The sequence below is a fragment of the Giraffa tippelskirchi genome, chromosome 1 (genome assembly GCF_054371585.1).
Source record: "Giraffa tippelskirchi isolate mGirTip1 chromosome 1, T2T-mGirTip1v1.2.pri, whole genome shotgun sequence".
In the NCBI taxonomy this organism is placed as follows: domain Eukaryota; kingdom Metazoa; phylum Chordata; class Mammalia; order Artiodactyla; family Giraffidae; genus Giraffa; species Giraffa tippelskirchi.
The window spans coordinates 157987420-158008797 of NC_137275.1; the positions used below are offsets into that span (position 1 = coordinate 157987420).

General features: G+C 41.4%; 2 protein-coding genes across 11 annotated transcripts in view; both read right to left on the minus strand.

The window, feature by feature from the left end:
- RIC1 (RIC1 partner of RAB6A GEF complex) overlaps positions 1-13985 on the minus strand; it is a 158769-nt gene extending 144784 nt beyond the window's left edge. For 8 of the 10 annotated variants that reach the window (XR_014056881.1, XR_014056895.1, XR_014056884.1 and 5 more), the window contains exon 1: positions 13243-13985. Coding sequence is in view for 5 of the 10 variants with exons in the window: in XM_081500979.1 (XP_081357105.1) it covers positions 13243-13386 (144 nt within the window). In the remaining 5 variants the exon portion in view is untranslated. The remainder of the gene's footprint in view (positions 1-13242) is intronic. The other 2 variants (XR_014056901.1, XM_081500995.1) reach the window with 2 other exon arrangements.
- A 47-nt stretch (positions 13986-14032) lies between these two features.
- The window catches only part of PDCD1LG2 (programmed cell death 1 ligand 2), a 155491-nt gene continuing 148145 nt past the window's right edge, over positions 14033-21378 (minus strand). The window contains exons 7-8 of the mRNA XM_081501836.1: positions 14919-14983; positions 14033-14244 (exon numbers count right to left, since the gene is read on the minus strand). Of these exons, the coding sequence (XP_081357962.1) occupies positions 14238-14244; positions 14919-14983 (72 nt within the window). The 3' untranslated portion in view covers positions 14033-14237. The remainder of the gene's footprint in view (positions 14245-14918; positions 14984-21378) is intronic.

The window sequence follows — 21378 nt, forward strand, 5'->3', positions numbered from 1 at the left end:
AAAATTAAAACTTGCTGCTGAACAACCATTGACAGGAGAATGTTGGATTCCACCTAAAAAAGATACCCCATGTCCAGAGGCAAAGGAGAAGCCCCATCAAGACGGTGGGAGGGGTGAAATTGCGTTTAGAATCAAAACCCATACCCGCCAGGGACGCTCAGAGGGCTCAAACAAAACCTTGTGAGCACGAGAAGATACCAGACCGACTGAGCCAGACCTGCCTTTGAGTGTCTGAACGTCTCCTGCGGAAGTATGAGTCGGCAGTGGCCTACCGCAAGCACAGGGCCTATGGGTGCAGCATAGCTGGGTATGGCATAAGCCCTCTTGGAGAAGGTCGCCACTAACCCCATCATACAACCACCTGAACTTACACAGGACTGGAGAAACAGACTCTTGGAGGACACAAAAAAAACCTTGTGTGCACCAGGACCCAGGAGAAAGGAGCAGTGATGCCACAAGAGACTGACCCAGATGTGCCCATGAGTGCCCAGCAGTCTCTGGCAGAGGTGTGGGTTGACGGTGGCCTGTTGCAGGGTCAGGGGCACTGAGTGCCGCAGTGTGTCACCATTATCTTCATTTCTTCCACCACAGTTTGGCCTCAGGTCAAACATCAGGGAGGGACACAGCCCCGAAACAGAAAATTGGATTCAAGATTTACAGAGCATCACCCCGCCCATCAGAACAAGACCCAGTTTCCCCCACAGTCAGTCTCTCCCATCAGGAAGCATCCATAAGCCTCTTATCCATCAGAGAGCAGACAAAAGGAAAACCACAATCACAGAAAACTAATCAAACTGATCACACAGCCTTGTCTAACTCGATGAAACTATGAGCCATGCCGTGGAAGGCCACCCAAGACGGACAGGTCATGGTGGAAAGTTCTGAAAAAACATGGTCCACTGGAGAAGGGAATGGTAAACCACTTCAATACTCTTGCCTTGAGAACCCCATGAACAGTATGAAAAGGCAAAAAGATAGGACACTGAAAGACGTACTCCCCAAGTCAATAGGTGCCCAATATGCTACTGGAGAATACTGGAGAAATAACTCCAGAAAGAATGAAGAGACGGAGCCAAAGCAAAAACAACACCCAGTTGCGGATGTGACTGGTGATGGAAGTAAAGTCTGATGCTCTAAAGGACAATATTGCATAGGAGCCTAGAATGTTAGGTCCAATCAAGGTAAATTGGAAGTGGTCAAACAGGAGATGGCAGGAGTGAATATCACCATTTTAGGAATCAGTGAACTAAAATGGGACTGGAATGGGCGAATTTAACTCAGATGACCATTATATCTACTACTGTGGACAAAAATCCCTTAGAAGAAATGGAGTAGCCCTCATAGTCAACAAAAGAGTCCGATATGCATTTCTTGGGTGCAATCTCAAAAACGACAGAATGATCTCTGCTCGTGTCCAAGGCAAACCATTCAGTATCACAGTAAGCCAAGTCTATACCCCAACCAGTAATGCTGAAGGAGCTGAAGTTGAATGGTTCTATAAAGTGAAAGTGAAAGTCACTCAGTCATGTCTGACTCTTTGCGACCCCATCGACTATCCATGGAATTCTCCAGACCAGAATACTGGAGTGGGTTGCCTTTCCCTTCTCCAAGGGATCTTCCCAAGCCAGGGACGGAACCCAGGTCTTCCACATTGCAGGCGGATTCGTTACCAGCTGAGCCTCAAGGGAAGCCCAAGAACACTGGAGTGGGTAGCCTATCTCTTCTCTAGGGGATCTTCAGGACCCAGGAATTGAACCAGGGTCTCCTGCATTGCAGGTGGATTCTTTACCAACTGCGCTATCAGGGAACGGTTCTATGAAAACATACAAGACCTTCTAGAACTAACACCCCCCAAAAAATGTCCTCTTCATTATAGGGGACTGGAATGCAAAAGTAGGAAGTCAAGAGATACCTGAAGTAACAGGAAAATTTGGCCTTGGGAGTACAAAATGAAGCAGGGCAAAAGCTAAGAGAGTTTTGCCAAGAGAACGCACTGCTCATAGCAAACACCCTCTTCCAACAACACAAGAGAAGACTCTACACATGGACATCACCAGATGGTCAATACCAAAATCAGACTGATTATATTCTTTGCAGCCAAAGACAGAGAAGTTCTATATAGTCAGCAAAAACAAGACCAGGAGCTGACCAGCTGAGATCATGGAACTTCTTATTGCCAAATTCAGACTTAAATTGAAGAAAGTAGGTGGCTCAGATGGTAAAGTGTCTGCCCACAATGCGGGAGACTTGGGTTCGATCCTCGGGTCAGGAAGATCCCCTGGAGAAGGAAATGGCAACCCACTCCAGTACTCTTGCCTAGAAAATTCCATGGATGGAGGAGCCTGGTGGGTTACAGTCCATGGGGTCGCAAAGAGTCGGACACGACTGAGCGACTTTACTTTCACTTTCAGGGAAAACCACTAGACCATTCAGGTATGACCTAAATCAAATCCCTTACGATTATACAGTGGAAGTGACAAATAAGTTCAAGGGATTAGATCTGATAGACAGAGTCCCTGAAGAACTATGGACGGAGGTTCATGACATGGTACAGGAGGCAGGGATCAAGACCATCTCCAAGAAAAAGAAATGCAAAAAGGCAGAATGGTTGTCTGAGGAGGCCTTACAAATAGCTGTGAAAAGAAGAGAAGCAAAAGGCAAAGGAGAAAAGGAAAGATATGCCTAGTTCCAAAGAATAGCAAGGAGAGATAAGAAAGCCTTCCTCAGTGATCAATGCAAAGAAATAGAGGAAAACAACAGAATGGTAAGGACTAGAGGTCTCTGAGAAAATTAGAGACAGCAAGGGAATATTTCATGCAAAGATGGGCATAATAAAGGAAAGAAATGGTATGACCCTAATAGAAGCACAAGATATTAAGAGGTGGCAACAACACACACAAGAACTCTACAAAAAAGATCTTCATGACCCAGATAATCATGATGGTGTGATCACCCACCTGGAGCCAGACATCCTGGAATGCGAAGTCAAGTGGGCCTTAGGAAGCATCACTACAAACAAAGCTAGTGGAGGTGATGGAATTCCAGTTGAGCTATTTCAAATCCTATAAGATGATGCTATGAAAGTTCTAAACTCAATATGCCAGCAAATTTGGAAAATTCAGCAGTGGCCACAGGACTGGAAAAGGTCAGCTTTCATTCCAATCCCAAAGAAAGGCAATGTCAAAGAATGGTCAAACTAATGCACAATTGCACTCATCTCACACACTACCAAAGAAATGCTCAAAATTCTCCAAGCCAGGCTTCAACAGTACATGAACCATGGACGTCCAGATGTTCAAGCCAGATTTAGAAAATGCAGAGGAACCAGAGATCAAATTGCCAACAGCCGCTGGATCATCGAAAAAGCAAAGGGTTCCAGAAAAACATCTATGTCTGCTTTATTGACTACACCAAAGACATTGACTGTGTGGATCACAACAAACTGTGGAAAATTCTTCAAAAGATGGGAATACCAGACCACCTGACCTGCCACCTGAGAAATCTGTATGCAGATCAAGAAGCAAAAGTTAGAACTGGACATGGAACAACAGTTCATTTTAGTCGCTCAGTTGTGTCCAACTCTTTGCGACCCCATGGACTGCAGCACGATAGGCTGCCCTGACCATCACCAACTTCTGGAGCTTACACAAACTCATGTCCATCGAGTCGGTGATGCCATCCAACCATCTCATCCTCTGTCATCCCCTTATCTCCTGCCTTCAATCTTTCCAGCCATCAGGGTCTTTTCAAGTGAGTCATTTCTTTGCATCAGGTGGCCAAAGTATTGCAGTTTCAGCTTCAGCTTCAGTCCGTCCAACGAATATCAGGACTGATTTCCTTTAGGATGGACTGGTTTGATCCCCATGCTGTCCAAGGGACTCTCAAGAGTCTTCTCTAACACCACAGTTCAAAAGCATCAATTCTTTAGTGCTCAGCTTTCCTTATAGTCCAACTCTCACATCCATACAAGACTACTGGAAAAACCATAGCTTTTATTAGACGGACCTTTGTTGGCAAAGTAATGTCTCTGCTTTTTAATATGCTGTCTAGGTTGGGCATAGCTTTTCTTCCAAGGAGCAAGCATCTTTTAATTTCATGGCTGCAGTCACCATTTGCAGTGATTTTGGAGCCCCAAAAAATAAAGTCTCTCACTGTTTCCATTGTTTCCCCATGTATTTGCATGAAGTGATGGGACCAGATGCTATGATCTGTTTTCTGAATGTTGAGTTTTAAGCCAACTTTATCACTCTCCTCTTTCACTTTCATCAAGAGCCTCTTCATTCTTTGCTTTCTGCTATAAGGGTGGTGTCATCTGCATATCTGAGGTTATTGGCATTTCTCCCCGATATCTGGATTCCAGCTTGTGCTTCAACCAGTCCAGCATTTTGCATGATGTACTCTGCTTATAAATTATATAAGCAGGATGACAACATACAGCCTTGACGTACTCCTTTCCCATACTGGAACCAGTCTGCTGTTCCATGTCCAGTTCTAACTGTTGCTTCTTGACTTGCATACAGATTTCTCAGGAGGCAGGTCAAGTGGTCTGGCATTCCCATCTCTTTCAGAATTTTCCACAGTTGATTGTGATCCACACAGTCAAAGGCTTTGGCATAGTCAATAAAGCAGACATAAATGTTTTTCTGGAACTCTCTTGCTTTTTTGATTATCCAACGGATGTTGGCAATTTGATCTCTGGTTCCTCTGCCTTTTCTAAATCCGGCTTGAACATCGGGAAGTTCACGGTTCATGTACTGTTGAAGCCTGGCTTGGAGTGTTCCATATCGCGAAAGGAATACATCAAGGCTGTATACTGTCACCCTGGTTATTTAACTTACATGCAGAGCACATCATGCAAAATGCCAGGCTGGATGAAGCATAAGCTGGAATCAAGATTGCTTGGAGAAATATTAATAACATCAGATATTCAGATGATGCCACCTTTATGGCAGAAAGCAAAGAAACACTAAAGAGCCTCTTGATGAAAGTGAAAGAGGAAAGTGAAAAGATTCGCTTAAAACTCAACATTCAAAAAACAAAGATCATTGCATCCAGTCCCATCACTTCATGGCAAATAGATGGGGAAATAATGGAAACAGTGACAGACTATTTTTTTTGGTTTCCAAAATCACAGCAGATGGTGACTGCAGCCATGAAATTAAAAGATGCTTGCTCCTCGGAAGAAAAGTATGGCCAACCTAGGCAACACATTAAAAAGTAGAGGTATTACTTTGCCAACAAAGGTCCATCTAATCAAAGTTATGGTTTTTCCAGTAGTCATGTATGGATGTGAGAGTTGGACTAGAAAGAAAGCTGAGCGCTGAAGAATTGATGCTTTTGAACTGTAGTGTTGGAGAAGACTCTTGCGAGTCCCTCGGACTGCAAGTAGATTAAACCAGTCAATCCTTAAGGAAATCAGTTGTGAAGATTCATTCGAAGTACTGATGCTGAAGCTGAAGCTCCAATACTTTGGCCACCTGATGCCTAGAGCTGACTCACTGGAAAAGACCCTGATGTTGGGAAAGATTGAAAGCAGGAGGAGAAGGGGACAACAGAGGATGAGATGGTTGGATGGCATCACCGACCTGATGGACATGGGTTTCAGCATGCTCCTGAAGTTGGTGAAGGACAGGGAAGCCAATGTATTGCATCCATGGGGTTGCACAGTGTTGGACACGACTGAGCAACTGAACTGAACTTACCTGAAATGTTCTCTCAGATACCTACATGGCTTGGTCACTTTGTTCTTGAAGGTCTCTGCTGAAATGCAACCTCCCCAAGGAGGCCTTCTCCAACCATCTTTAGCTAAAATAACAATGCCCCACGAACATTCCCTGACACTGTTACTCTGCTCGTCTCCACGGCACTCATTATATTGACATATGGATGTGTTTGCTGCCTGTCTCCCCTCACTAAAGCAGAAGCTTCATGCAGGCAGGGACTGTTTCTGTGTACTGTTGACATCCTGGCACCAGTGTCTGGCAGAGTTCACATCCTGGCATCAGTGTCTGGCAGAGTAAGTACTTAAATGTTTATTTTACTGTGTTTGCATCAAAAGTTTTCAAACTTTCCTTGTAGTGCCTGTATAATGGGAGGTTAAACAGGGACTCAAGGCTTCTAGAAATGTATATTTTCCAGCTTGCACGGATTGGCACTAGAAACTCCCAACAAGTAGTTCCACTTTAGGTCTACATTCCATTCCACTAGGATCTGAAGTAAGAGGAGGGGAATCCAGTCACTAAAATCTCCTCCACTACACTGAGGGAACTGACCATCAGCACTGAACTCCTTCCTCTCCATCTCACCTCAAGGTCCTCATTTCTCACAGAAGTCAGGGGTCCCTGTAATACTGTGCCATAACTTGCACAGAAGGTTATGGGGTTGTAGTCAAGCCAGGCATATTTCAGTCTTAGAATCAGCCCACACCAAATCTCTTCAGAGTGCAGGTGATAACCAGAAAAGAAAGCCTTCTCAATCACAGATGTGAATCTTACAGAAGCTTTTATTTCAGTGATTAAAAGATGCAGTAAGTGGAAATTATACTGATGGACATTAGGTATGCACCTCTACTGATACTGCTATTAGTTTCTGACTGGCCCAAATCTTAATTTTTTTCATTTGGGAACATCATTATTTTGTACCCTGATATACAGGGTAAGTTAACTTCTTCCTTGTGGCAGTTCAGTATGAAAATTATGTTCACTGGCTAGATACCTTTAACTAAATGCCACTAGACTCTCAAGCAATTTGTACCAGTTTGAGACCATACTTTAGATAAATAAGTGAATCACAGTATAAAGGCGGGAGATAATCTAGAAAGCTGAAATGTAGTTGAATATTCCATACATTTTTTCCAGCTTTGATAGTCAACACTTGATAAGGAGGCAAACACTAGATAAGGAGGCCTATAGTGAAGAACCAAATTACTCTTCCCCCACTGCTGCCCTTTCTGAGACACACAAAGATGTATACTGATCTCCTCAGAAATCTGAAATGAATCCACACAAATAACAGATTACCTATCCCTGGTGGCTCAGTCAGTAAAGAATCCGCCTGGAATGTGGAAGACCTGGGTTCGATCTCTGGGTTGGAAAGATCCCTGGGAGAAGCCAATGGCAACCCACTTCAGTATTCTTGCCTGGAAAATCCCCATGGATACAGGAGCCTGGCAGGCTGCAGTCCATGGGGTTACAAAGAGTCAGACATGACTAAAAAACTAAAAGCACACACATGTGGTCCCACTACCAAATTATAGATCACATCAATATAAATATACATTGGGAACGAGGAGTTCAACTGGCTATATATAATACTGCACATTAAGTTCTGGTAAACTGCAGATTACCTAATAATTAAAGAAAGACCCTTTATAAGGTAGCACTTCCACCACTACACCTGTCCAACTTTAATGAGATACAATTCGCATAAAACACTTTGTAAGTTTAAGATGTACAACATGTTGATCTGGTACCCTTATACATTGCAAAAAGATTACCACCAGTCTTAGCTAACACATGCATCATGTTACATAATTACTATTTCTTTTTTTGTAGAGAAAACACTGAAAAATCTACTCTCATCTAAGCAACTTTCAAGCATATAATACAGTATTATCAACTATAATCACCATGCTGTACATGAACTTATTCAGTTTACAGCTTGAAGTTTATGCTCTCATATCAACATCTCCTCTTTTCCACCACTCCCCAGCCCCTCATATCCACCATTCTAGTACGTTTCTATCCATTTTGCTTTTTTAGATCGCATATATGTAAGTGATATATACATAATGTGTCTTTGACTTATTTCACTTAGCATAATGCCCTCTAGGTCCTTCCATATATGCTGCAAATAGTTTAAGATGTCCTTTCTCATGGCTAAACAATATTCCATTATGCATATATACTACATCTTCTTTATCCATTCATCCACTGACAGATACTTAGGTTACTTCCACATCTTGGCTATTATGAATAATATACTACTTTTCTAATATAATTTGGGCTGGGTGTAATAAAAAAGCACTCAATTCACCTTAACTTTTATAACCCTAATACAATTTTTTCTGATTTTAAGTTGCAATTTAATATCATCACATTTTTAAAGTTACATGTCAACATTTAAAAATCTTCAAATTATTAAAACTTGAGAAGAGTATGTGTTATGCATAGGATATCTTAAATTCATTATTTGTAAAATGCTTATTAAACATCTTTGTGGAAAACATAGATAATACAAAATAAGATTACTTCTAAATTAACACAATATTGTAAATCAATTATATTTCAATTAAAAATAAATAAGATCACTCTGCCCTCCAGAAATTTACAATCCATTTGGAGACAAAAACCAAGTGTGAAAAACTACACTACAAACAGTACTGTTCATCAAGAACAATGAACTCAATGAAAAACAGTGTTCATCAAAAACAATTATAGGAACTAAACAATGACTCAGAGCAAGATTTCAACAGTAGCTAAAGTTTGGGTAATATTCTGACAGGCAGAGACAGGGCAAGAGAGCATTCCAAGAGAGGAAAGTCTCTGATATTAAACTAAGGAGTCTGAACTTCATCCTTTAACCAACAGTGAACCCTAAATGACTTCCAAGCAGTGGGTTTATAAGGAAGGCTCTTTGGAGGCATTAACAGAATAGGGTTGAAAGTGTGAGAAATGAAGAGAGCTGGAAAAAATACAGGCACAAATTGTTGGGTTAACCAAAAAGTTTCTTTGAGTTTTTCCATGACATCTTAACCATACACCTGATTGAATATCTGTCTCATTGTTTTCCATTATTAGTACACAGCAAAAAGAGGGTAAGTTTTCACTCAGGGTTGCTCAAAGACAATGTATTACATTTCGTAAATCCAGTAGTTCTACCTATTTCAGCTTTTTATTAGCAGTGATAACTCACAAAATTTTCATTTATATTAACATACTAGCACCTTTGAACAGAATGTTTTTTTCTCACATACAATATGTCCCCTTAATCCTTTTCATACACTGCCTGTTAATACTATGTTTTTCACACAAAGTGTTCATATATTTAAAGTAATCAATGACCTGAAAATTAAGATCAGATTAATTTAGAATTACAGCATTCTAAAGAATCATTTTGTGGTTCACAGAGACTTTTATATTCACAGTTAAGTAGTATATTAAAGGAATAATTCTAGGCTCTCTGATACAGTACAAAACACAATTTATCTCATACAACCCCCATGTCAATCATAAATCATAATGTGCTTTAAACAGCAGCTTCATCTTCAAAGTTGAAATCAGTCCTTTTACAATACCCTTGGCAGAAACACATCATCAACTGCTCCATCAAGTAACTCGCACCTCTAGCACCTCAATCTAACAGACATACCAAACCTTTTTTGAGTCCCCTTTTTTGGTTCCGAAATATATGAATGATCTCTGTTGTAAATTCAAGTAGTTTAAAACTACTAAGTAGTTTTAAAATCCTACGTAGAATCACTAAGTAGAGAAAGCAAATTTACACCAACACGTTACAATGAAAATGAGTCACACCCTCACACTAAAAATGAAATCAAAAGCAAAATGACTATTAACAGAAACTCTTAGTTATCAACACATCTAAGAAGCACTCTACTACAATTCTCAAACTTGAAGTCAGGAAAGAATTTTGAAGAGATATGACGATAACACTGGGATCCCAAACAGCTACTTAGGGTATACAACAATCGCTATAAGAAGTACATAAAAGCTCACTAGAAGACCCACAAAATGCACACATTATTCTTAGAGATTTTATTTTACTATTTTCATAGCCGCATGTCTAATCAACATTTTCCAGGCAGCTATTCTTTTAGACATTAAAAAAAATAAACAAACAGCTAGACTATTAAATGCAAGTTCCTCCCAGAAGGCTAGTTTTCTCTTTTTAAAAATGCATTCCTCCTAAGTGAATTTAACTTACTAAAAGAGCTCTAACAAAATTTTAAGAAAGCAAATTGTGTTATATCCTCCCATCTTTTTGAGCATGTTTCTCCATGTCTCTCAATGCCCTCAAGCTGCTTTCAAGACCTCAAATTCCATAAAACCCTTCTTCAGATCTTCAAAATTCACTTTATTCTGTAAAATTACTTACATATACAATGTCTCCAAAATCAAAGCTTTCATGTTCTCATGCAAACATTTTAAACCCATTCACTCTAAATTACATAGGAACGACTGATAGCTACTCAATTTAGCTAGAGGTATTTTCACTTTTAAAAGAAGTTTGTTAACCTAACTTACATAGTTTAAGTTTACCCTTAAGTTTACCCTATATGCGAGACAGAATAAGAGACACAGATGCATAGAACAATTTTATGGACTCTGAGGGAGAAGGTGAGGGTGGGACGTTCTGGGAGAATAGCATTGAAAGATGTATATTGTCATATGTGAAGCAGAACACCATTCCATGTTCGATGCATGAGACAGATGCTCGGGACCGGGGCGATGGGATGGCCCAGAGGGATGGGATGGGGGGGAGGTGGGTGGGGGGGTCCGGGAGGGGGAACACATGTGGACCCATGGCTGATTCGTGTCAATGTATGGCAACGACTATTACAATATTGTAAAGTAGTTGGCCCCCAACTAAAATAAATAAATTTATTTAAAAAAATCAAAAATCAAAATAAACACTGGAGCCTGGGACCTGTTTCCCCATTCACCCAGTTATAGACTTTAAAATCATCTCGTCCGTACTTGAGTTCTAAAGTGATGGTGATGTCAGAGTTCAAAGTTAACCATAAGTGAACCTACAGTACCATGGAGCCTCCTCTAAGGTATTCCTGAATTTCCTTTCACATACTTCTGAACTCATACATTCTGTACAACCTAAATTTTTGCACAATCTTAATGATAGTAGCCCCAGTATTTCTATAGAAGGTAGCTATCTGTGCACACCATCGGAATTTGAAGGAAAGGGGTATGATCAGTTTTCTGTTCCAGGACTGCCGTAGATTTGTTTAGTATCAAGTTCAAAAGCAAAACAAAAAACAAAAAAAACCTCTGATATTCTCAATATTCACAATATCCCTACGAAAGTCAAGGAACATTTTTGTTTCTTTTACAAATAAATAAAGTAGTCCTCAGGCTCCTGGTCTAATCTTCCTTCATATTAACTTTATGCTGTGTACTGCGCTTAGTTGCTGTCATGTCTGACTGCGACCCCATGGACTGCAGCCCGCCAGGCTTTTCTGTCCACGTGGATTCTCCAGGCAAGAATATTAAGAGTGGGTTGCCGTGCCCTCCTCCAGGGGATCTTCCCAACCCAGGGATCGCACCCACATCTCCTGCATTGCAGGTGGATTCTTTACCGACTGAGCCACCAGGGAAGCCCAAGAATACTAGTGTGGGTAGCCTATGCCTTCTCCTGGGGATCTTCCCAACCCAGGAATAGAACTGGGGTCTCCAGCATTGCCAGACGATTCTTTACCAACTGAGCTATGAGGGAAGCCCATATTAAGTTTAGTTATGCCTAAAATTAAGTTGTGTTAGTCGCTCAGTCCTGTCTGACTCTGTGACCCAATGGACTATAGTCTGCCAGGCTCTGCTGTCCATGGAATCCTCCAGGCAAGAATACTGAAGTGGGTAGCCATTCCCTCCTCCAGGGGATGTTCCTGACCCAGGGATCGAATCTGAGTCTCCTGCCTTGCTAGCAGATTCTTCACCATCTGAGCCTCCGGGTGTTGGGTGATAAGATTAAGTTAGGCCTGTCCTTTATGGAGTTAAGGAAAGTTATATTTCAGACTTTACAGTTTGTTACATTAGAGTGAAATTATGAACTAAATTCAGAAGGCAATTTAAAATTCACCTTCTAATTATTTTTTCTTTATATGCCTTAAAAATAATATATACACTCAAAGAAATTACTCAAGTGGCATACATAATGTAAATGAATTAGTATCTCATTTAAGAACCACATGATATGCAATACATAAAAACATGCAATCAAGCACCAGACAGAAGTGTCACATTGCTGTTTTGTGACAACAAAACAACACAAAACCCTGTTTTGTTCTGAGACGTATTTAAAAATTAAATCAGCCAAAACTTAATGGCAAACACTATAATTTAAAACCTAACTATTACAGTCATATAAAAGATACCAGAAATACCTATATCTCATCATTACTTTTACCAGGGCTGTGTGTGAGGATAGTCAAGGGCCTTACAGGCATTCAAACAGTCACACAGATGTGACAGTTTTAACTAATTTGATTAAACCCAGTATTTCACAAGTATCTAACAAAGCTAAGGTCGAAATCTATTTCCACCTGGTAAAAATCAGCTTTCAAAGGATAATAACTTCACTCTGACATAGATTAGCACCGCCTTCTCTTGGGAGGGTGGGGGAATTTTTTATACTCTATTCTGTTGCTTATAAACAGACCTGTAGCAGCGTTCAAGGAAAATAAGGAAATCCACCACTTATTTTTTAAGTTATTCTTTCAACCATTCACTAATCAGATACAAGAAATAAAAAAGCACGATTCACAGAAAGCAAAAACAGAACACCGGTTCACAGCGCTTCCCAAATCTTATTACTTCCAGGTGCGAATACCAGGAGGCGAGGGGACAGATTGAGTCCCACTTTCGCTCCTACTAACCCCCCTATAATTCTCTACAGAAGAGTCCAAGAGCTGAGAGAAAATAACTGACCTGAAAGTGTAGAGATGTTAGGGTAAGGCGAGGAATTGGGTTACCAGACCTTCAGTAAAAAAAAAAAAAAAAAAACACAACTCTGGCTGTAGTTGCTAGAAATGTTATCACCGCATGTCAAGTCTGGCACTGACTGGGTAAAACCCAACAGGCTTTCTCCAACTTCAAAACAATGGCCTTTGAAGCAAGGTAGGACTAGGAATACAACAGCGGCCAGATTTCTAGTTGTGGAAAGTTTAAACAAATTTGTTCCTCGGCGAATGGGGGAAGAGAGAGGAAGGAAAGTCTGGGCTCGGCCGAAGGAGCGCGTGGGCTCCGCACTGTGCGCGGCCGCCGGCCCAACGCAGGGAGGTGCAGGGATTTGGGGCAGCAGCGACGGCATCCACGCTGGAGCCCTGGCCAGAGGACGTGTCCAGATCCGGGGGTTCGCGCAGCCAAGGAGGGGGAACAAGGACGGCGAAGACGAGTGGGTCTGATGCGAAGGGGCGAGGGTCCCAGACTCTGGGTGGAAGTTAGGGACGGGATGGTGCCGGGAAGCCGGGAGGGAGCGGCGAGAGGCTCTACTTACCCGACTGTACCAGATGCTGAGGCGAGCTGGGGCCAGTACGGCGAAGAAAGTCCTCTGGGGGTCGGACTGAACGTGGAAAGGCGCCTCGGCCGGGCTCCCCAAAGGGCAGAGCAGCCTCTTGGGCCAGCCGCTCAGGAAATACATGGTCCGCGCGGAGCCTCAGACGCCGCGGCGCCAGGCGGCCCCCGGCCCCGTCCGTCACACTCAGCGGCCCAGGGTCGGACGCCCGTCTCCCACACCGCCACCGGCCGAGTCGGCGGCGGCGCCGGTGGCAGCTCCGGGCATCTGCCCTCTGGCCGGGCCGGGCCAGGCCGACACGACGCTAAGCGACGAAGGCACCCCGGCACAGACGGGGCCCAGTGTGGGGGTAGGAGGGGGAGGGAGAGTCTGGATGGAGAGGGGGCGGGAGGAGCTGGAAGTCCCGCCCCGGCCCTGGCCCCGCCCCTTCCTCGGGCCGCATTGGCGTCACCACGCCGCGCCGCGTGTGTCTTGCCTGTGAGGGCTGCTGCGCGCGTGCGTACTGGAGATATCTTCACTCCCCTCTGCTGTCTGAAACTCCGCCTAGAGCTTCAGCTCAACACGCATGCGCCTTGCTCTGCTCCGGCTCCTCTGCGCTTCCCAGTTGCTATGTAGGGTGTATAGTCAGGGCTGGCTGGCAGGCAGGACAAGTGCCTGAGACTCGGCGACAAGTGGGCCGAGCTGGCAAGACGCAGCTACTCGGAGACTACGATCTGGGACCGCCCATTGCCTGGCCAAATTTAACTTTCCTTCCCTGATTGGTGAAATCTCTGGTGGGGGTGGACCCGGAGCTGCATCGCCTGGGTCGGGGGGCATGTGCAGGGGGGCGACTCACGTGACGTTTGCTGCTCCGATTCTTGTCCTGGCTTGTGGGCCGCTGTCTGTGCCGGGTTGTGGGGTCCCTCGTCCAGTGAACCCTTGTTGTATGCCAAGGTCTGCAGTGAAAGCTGATGGCGAAGTTCCTGCCCTCATGGAGTTTACACCCTAGAGGGGGCCTTTATTTCAATTCATAAATAAACCACTTGCCGTGAAAGTGCCTGAATCCTGTTCTCTGTCCTTCAGGAATTCTAAATGTAGTGTATATTTTTTAATTCGGTTTGCAATCTTGTGTCCATTTACCAGCCATAATGTTAGACAAGGCAAGGCTTTCTCTTTTGCACTCTCAGTAGAGTATGTGATTTAATTTTGGAACTGGAACCGACTTTAGCGATTCTGTAGTTCGATGTTTAACTTTTTGGACCCCAGGGATCACCTTAACAATAAGAGTTTCTTTAAGCGTTGACCCTGGGATTACCTCTGAAAAGGAGGATTCAGCAGTGGCGAGGGAATGTGGAGTAGGGGAATGGGGTCCTGGATTAAAAGACTTTCTTCTCATTATCTGCGTCTTTGTACAGTCTGAATTTTTCCCTGTTTCAATTAAAAGGTTTTTTTTTAAGAGTTAGCCCAATTTTTTTTTTTAAGTTAACTCACATGAATAAATAAACAGCAAGAGAGGAAACAAAGTAACTTAATCCATATCAGATATAGTATTGTAGCTGGTACTCATAGCAAAATATGTAACTTTCCATAATTTTCCTAAACATTCACTGCATTCCCCAGAAAGTGATCAAAGAATCCAGGATCCCTCAAAGCAAAGTTTTAACTGCCTCACCACTCACCAGCCTCTTGTGGCCAGACTGCTTCTCCTTCCTGGTGTTTTTTTCCCGACATACAGCACAGCAGCCTGGAACATATTAAATAGTAAGGATAGTAAACTGAACATATTTGTCAAAGGAAGCTTTGGATGAAACCCTGATCCAACTAAACTGCACCATTAGACAAATAAAGAGGCCCAGAGCAGTTTCTTGACTTGCTAATATAAAATTGTAGAAAAATAACACAGTTGCATCATACAGTCATCTAACATTCTCAGATTCAGTTATTCATTTGGCAGAAAGAGAGAGGAAATTAAAGTAAGTTACAGGGCACCAATTCCACTTGAAAATTTCCTGAGGGTGTATTTCTCCCAGCTTTCCTTCAGAGGGTCTTTGTTCTCAAGTGCCTCCTAAATGTTAGCATTTAACTGCACTCACACACAGTTTAAGGAACTTGTAAGTCCTTTTCATTGCACTCAGTTTTTTTTACTTGCTGATTTATAATCTAATTTCCCTAACACACTCCTTTGTAGCATTTAAGGTTTGCAAAATATTTTCAAATGCATGACTTGATTTTGTTCCACAGCTAATCTTCAAGGTAGGTAATATTGGTGTGATGTTAACAGGACCAGAGTGGTGGACATGCCTAAAGTCACCAGTTCTGAAAAGAGCTGGTCTTCCTTCTACAGATCTAGTGATCTCTGGATTGAACTGAGCTGTGGTAGTTGCTCCAGGCAGTGAGATCCATAGGCCTTTCTCCCTGTCTGGGGAGAAGTGAAGTATCTGACTCTCTCCACAGCCCCTTACTTAAGAGTGCCCCCCTCCACTGTGATAGAAAACCTATGAACAGGATTTTGCAACTTTCAGATATCACAGTCTAACAATCTGTAAAATACACTAGCAATTCCTATACTCTGGATGTATCTTCTCTTCCTTTCCACACACCACCATCACTTTCAAGTCAAACTTATTAAACTCTATTCTGAGCTAAGACTAAAGTGTAAGGGAAATCTAATAGGTACAAGGTTTCATGTATCAAACTAAGGGACTCTTTTTAATTACAAGCAATAGTGTTGGGACACAGGAACAGAGGTGCATTTATAAACTGTTGCTGGAGAATAGTTGGTGCAATTTTTCTAGAGAGTAGCTGGTATGCTGTGTGCTTTAGTCGTTCAGCTGTGTCCGACTCTCTGCCACCCCATGGACTGTAGCCTGCCAGGCTCCTCTGTCCATGAAGATTCTCCAGGCAAGAACACTGGAGTGGGTTGTCATGCCTTTCTCCAGAGGATCTTCCCAAACCAGGGATAGAGCCCAGGTCTCCCGCATTGCAGGCGGATTCTTTACTGTCTGAGCTACCAGGGAAGCTCAAAGAGTAGCTGGTATTACGTTTTTTAAAAGAGAGAGAGAGAGCTTAAAGATATGCATACCTTTGGAACCAACAATTTCTTTTCCTTTGGTGATTTTCTAAGAAATAAACACCAGTATGCACAGTTCAGTTCAGTCGCTCAGTCGTGTCCGACTCTCTGCGACCCCATGAACTGCAGCACGCCAGGCCTCTCTGTCCATCACCAACTCCCGGAGTCTACCCAAACCCATGTTCATCGAGTCGGTGATGCCATCCAACCATCCCATCCTCTGTCGTCCCCTTCTCCTCCCGCCCCCAATCCTACCCAGCATCAGGGTCCTTTCCAATGAGTCAACCCTTCGCATGAGGTGGCCAAAGTATTGGAGGTTCAGCTTCAACATCAGACCTTCCAATGAACACCCAGGATTGATCTCTTTTAAGATGGATTGATTGGATCTCCTTGCAGTCCAAGAAACTCTCAAGAGTCTTCTCCAACACCACAGTTCAAAAGCATCAATTCTTCGGCGCTCAGCTTTCTTCACCGTCCAACTCTCACATCCATACATGACCACTGGAAAAACCATAGTCTTGACTAGACGGACTTTTGTTGGCAAAGTAATGTCTCTGCTTTTAAACATGCTATCTAGGTTGGCCATAACCTTCCTTCCAAGTAGTAAGCGTCTTTTAATTTCATGGCTGCAGTCACCATCAGCAGTGATTCTGGAGCCCAAAAAAGTAAAGTCTGACACTGTTTCCACTGTTTCCCCATCTATTTCCCATGAAGTGATGGGACCAGATGCCATGATCTTAGTTTTCTGAATGTTGAGCTTTAACCCAACTTTTTCACTCTCCTCCTTCACTTTCATCAAGAGGCTCTTTAGTTCTTCTTCACTTTCTGCCATAAGGGTGGTGTCATCCGCATATCTGAGGTTATTGATATTTCTCCCGGCAATCTTGATTCCAGCTTGTGTTTCTTCCAGCCCAGCGTTTCTCATGATGTACTCTGCATATAAGTTAAATAAGCAGGGTGACAATATACAGCCTTGACGTACTCCTTTTCCTATTTGGAACCAGTCTGTTGTTCCGTGTCCAGTATGAACAGAGTTTAGCTTTAAGAATGTACCCCACAAAGGTGTAGCTAAAAGGAAATAATCCAAATGTCCTTCAAAAGACATTAGTTATAGTCCTTCCTTACAATGAAATACTTTGCAAAAATAAAAAGTTATCACAAAGAAATATATTCAGTATATATTATGAAGTAATGAAAGCAGAAAAAAAGGCAGTATGTAAAATATCCCATGTTCATGAAAAAAAATGTATAAAAATGCCTAGGATAAAATGGAAGAAAATTCACTAAAATATTGGTGTTGACCCCTGATTATGGGTGCTTTTTTATGTTCTTTGGGAGGCTTTTTTGTGTTTTCCAAATTGTCTATAATGAATACATGTTACTTTTGTAATGAGAAAAAATTCCATAAGACAAAGTTAAGTTGCTAATGATTGATAATGCCCCACTTTTCTGCTTTAAGTGAGGCCTGCAGTGCAGTCGAATCAAAGGGAAGAATGTAGTAATGTGGAGCTTCAGGCACTGTCGCAAGACTAGTGAGAGAAGGATTAGGAGGAAAAGCATTCTGAGTCATCAAACTAAAACTAGGCTCTCTGCCCTTCACACATTCACAGACTTCTTATGATGGTACATAACCAACCGGAATCTGATTCTGCGCACACCACTCCCAACTAGGGGGGGCCTTTATAAGAGTATCATATTCACTGAATATGATACTGCTTTAGTTTTGGATTGTTTAATATGCTTTTGACATTCAACTTTATGATATTTTTGTATTTGCTTTTTTGTATTTTTTGTATGATACTTTTGTATTTATATTTGCTAATGTATTTGCTTCTGGGATGGATTCTTGATGAGCATTTATGCCCTCCTGAAGTTTGATAATATCTCAGCTAAAATAATACAATGTCTGGGTTGTGCTTCAAGGTAATCTGGGGGTAAGTGGAGAAGGTGGGAGTATGTATGAAACAAAGTTGGACATGAGTTGATTATATTTGAAGCTAAGTGATGGCTACTAGGAAACTCAACATATTATTCACTCTACTTTTCCATATGGTTGAAATTTTGATTAAAAAAGTACAAACAATTAAATTTTTAAAAATTTCAGTAACTGAAAATGTGATTAACCAGTCTACCTTATCCAAAGTCCTCCTCACAATAAATATTGTTAAATTTTATTAAGAATCATTTAATTAACCATAAAGCAAGAACGGCTTATTATTAATAAGCCTTAATAAGGATGCAAATGAGACTCTCCAAGCTAGGCTTCAACAGTGCATGAACCGAGAATTTCCAGATGTTCAAGCTGGATTTGGAAATTGCAGAGGAACCAGAGGTCAAATTAACAACATCTGTTGGATCATAGAAAAAGCAAGAGATTCCAGAAAAACATCTATTTCTGCATCATTGACAGTGTAGATCACAACAAACTGTGGAAAATTCTTAAAAAGATGGGAACACCAGACCACCTTACCTGCCTCCTGAGAAACCTGTATGCAGGTCAAGAAACAACAGTTAGAACCAGACATGGAACAACAGACTAGTTCCAAATTGGGAAAGGAGTACATCAAGGCTGTATATTGTCATCCTGCTTACTTAACTTATATGCAGAGCACATCATGCAAAATGCCAGGCTGGATGAAAAACAAGGTGGAATCAAGATTGCCGGGAGAAATATCAATAACCTCAGATATGCAGATGACACCACTCTTATGGCACAAAGTGAAGAGGAACTAAAGAGCCTCTTGATGAAGGTGAAAGAGGAGAGTGAAAAAGCCGGTTTAAAACTCAACATTCAAAAAAATAAGATCATGGCATCCAGACCCTTTACTTCATGGCAAATAGATGGGGAAACAATGGAAACAGTGACAGACTTTATTTTCTTGGGCTCCAAAATCACTGCAGATGGTGACTGCAGCCATGAAATTAAAAGATACTTGCTCCTTGGAAGAAAAGCTATGACAAACCTAGACAGCATATTAAAAAGCAGAGACATTACTTTGCCAACAAAGGTCTGTCTAGTCAAAGTTATGGTTTTTCCAGTAGTCATGTATGGGTATAAGTTGGACCAGAAAGAAGGCTGAATGCCAAAGAATTGATCCTTTTGAACTGTGGTATTGGAAAAGACTCGTGAGAGTCCTTTGGACTGCAAGGAGATCCAACCAGTCAATCCTAAAGGAAATCAGTCCTGAATATTCATTGGAAGAACTGATGCTGAAGCTGAAACTCCAATACTTTGGCCACCTGATGTGAAGAATTGACTCATTGGAAAAGACCCTGATGCTGGGAAAAATCGAAAGCAGGAGGATAAGGGGACGAAAGAGGATGAGATGGTTGGATGACATCACTGACTCAATGGACGTGAGTTTGAGTAAGCTCTGGGAGTTCTAAGCTCCGGGAGTTTGTGATGGACAGGGAAGCCTGGAGTGCTGCAATCCATGGGGTCACAAAGAGTTGGACATGACTGAGCAACTGAACTGAACTGAACTATTTTTAGTATATTCACCCTGTCTGAAACAGATCACCAGAACTTTTCCATTTTGCAAAACTGGAACTATATATCTTGTAAACAATAGCTTCTCTTTCCCCCTGCCTCCTAGCCCCTAATAACCACCATTCTACTTTCTGTTTCTGTGAGTTTGACTAGTTTAGTTTCTATCTCATGTAAGTGGAATCATACAATAATTGTCTTTTTTGCAACTGGCTTGTTTCACTTAGTATTATGTCCTTAAGATTCATCCATGTTGTATGTAGCATGTGATAGTATGTCATTCTTTTTTAAGGCTGAATAATAGCCCATTGTATAAATATATTACACTTTCTGTTAATCCATTCATCCATATGTGGATGCTTGGGTTGTTTCTACACTTTGGCTACTGTGAATAAAGCTGCTGGGAACTTTGGTGCACAAATATCTGTTCAAGCCCCTGCTTTCAATTCCTTTAGATACATATCCAGAAATGGGATGACTGGATCATATGGTAGTGCCATTTTTAATTTTTTGAGGAACTTCCAATACTGTTTTTCATAGAGGTTGAACCATTTTTTAATCCAGGCAACAGTGCACAGGGTTTTAATTTCTCCACATCCTCACCAACACTTGTTATTTTCTGCTTCTTTAATAGTAGCTATCTTCATGGATGTGAGATAATACCCATTTTGGGTTTTGATTTTAATTTCTCTGATGATTAGTGATATTGAACAGCTTTTTACATAGTTGTTGGCCATGTGTATATCATCTTTGAACAAATGTTATTACTACCTTTGATACAACGTCACATCAGCAGATATGTAGAGAAAGACAAAGCCCAAGAGCAAATCTTTGAGCTTAAGTTTTGGAGAATGTAATTTTAGATTCTGTATCAAGTTTGAATGGGGTTAGTTCTTACACTCAAAGAATTACATGAATCTCACAAGTATGAGATCTTAATCAGAATAGGCCTGAAATATTATCTAGTCCAATCTCCAGCCTCGACAAGAATATAAGTAAATTTCATAGAGTAAGTTTACATATATTTAAAACACAAAATCAATTTACAAAACCACTAAAGACTTAAGACAAAAGGAACATATATATGAAACCACATTTAACACACTTGATTATAAGTACTAAAGGATATGAAAAAGTGGCTACACATTGAAAAATAAAACTAAAGAGAAAGCCATCAAAATATTTGCAGTACTCATCTCTAGAAAATATAATTATGCATAGTTTTCATGTCTTTTTCATTCTTGGCATTTTATGTTTTTTTCTTTTATAAGCAGAGAAATAGTAATATTTTTTCTTTTTTAATCAGAAAAAATAGCTATTTTGTATGTTAATTTGTTATTGAGATCAGTTTTCCCAAATTGTGGTCCACTTATCACCTGCATCAGAACTGTCTGGAGATACACTTAAAATGCAGATATCTATAAACTATTGTGTATAAAATAAGCTACAAGGATATATTGTACAGCACAAGGAATATAGCCAGTATTTTATGATAGCCATAAATGGAGTATAAACTTTAAAATAGTGAATCACTATATTATACACCTGTAACATGAAATATTGTATATAACTATACTTCAAT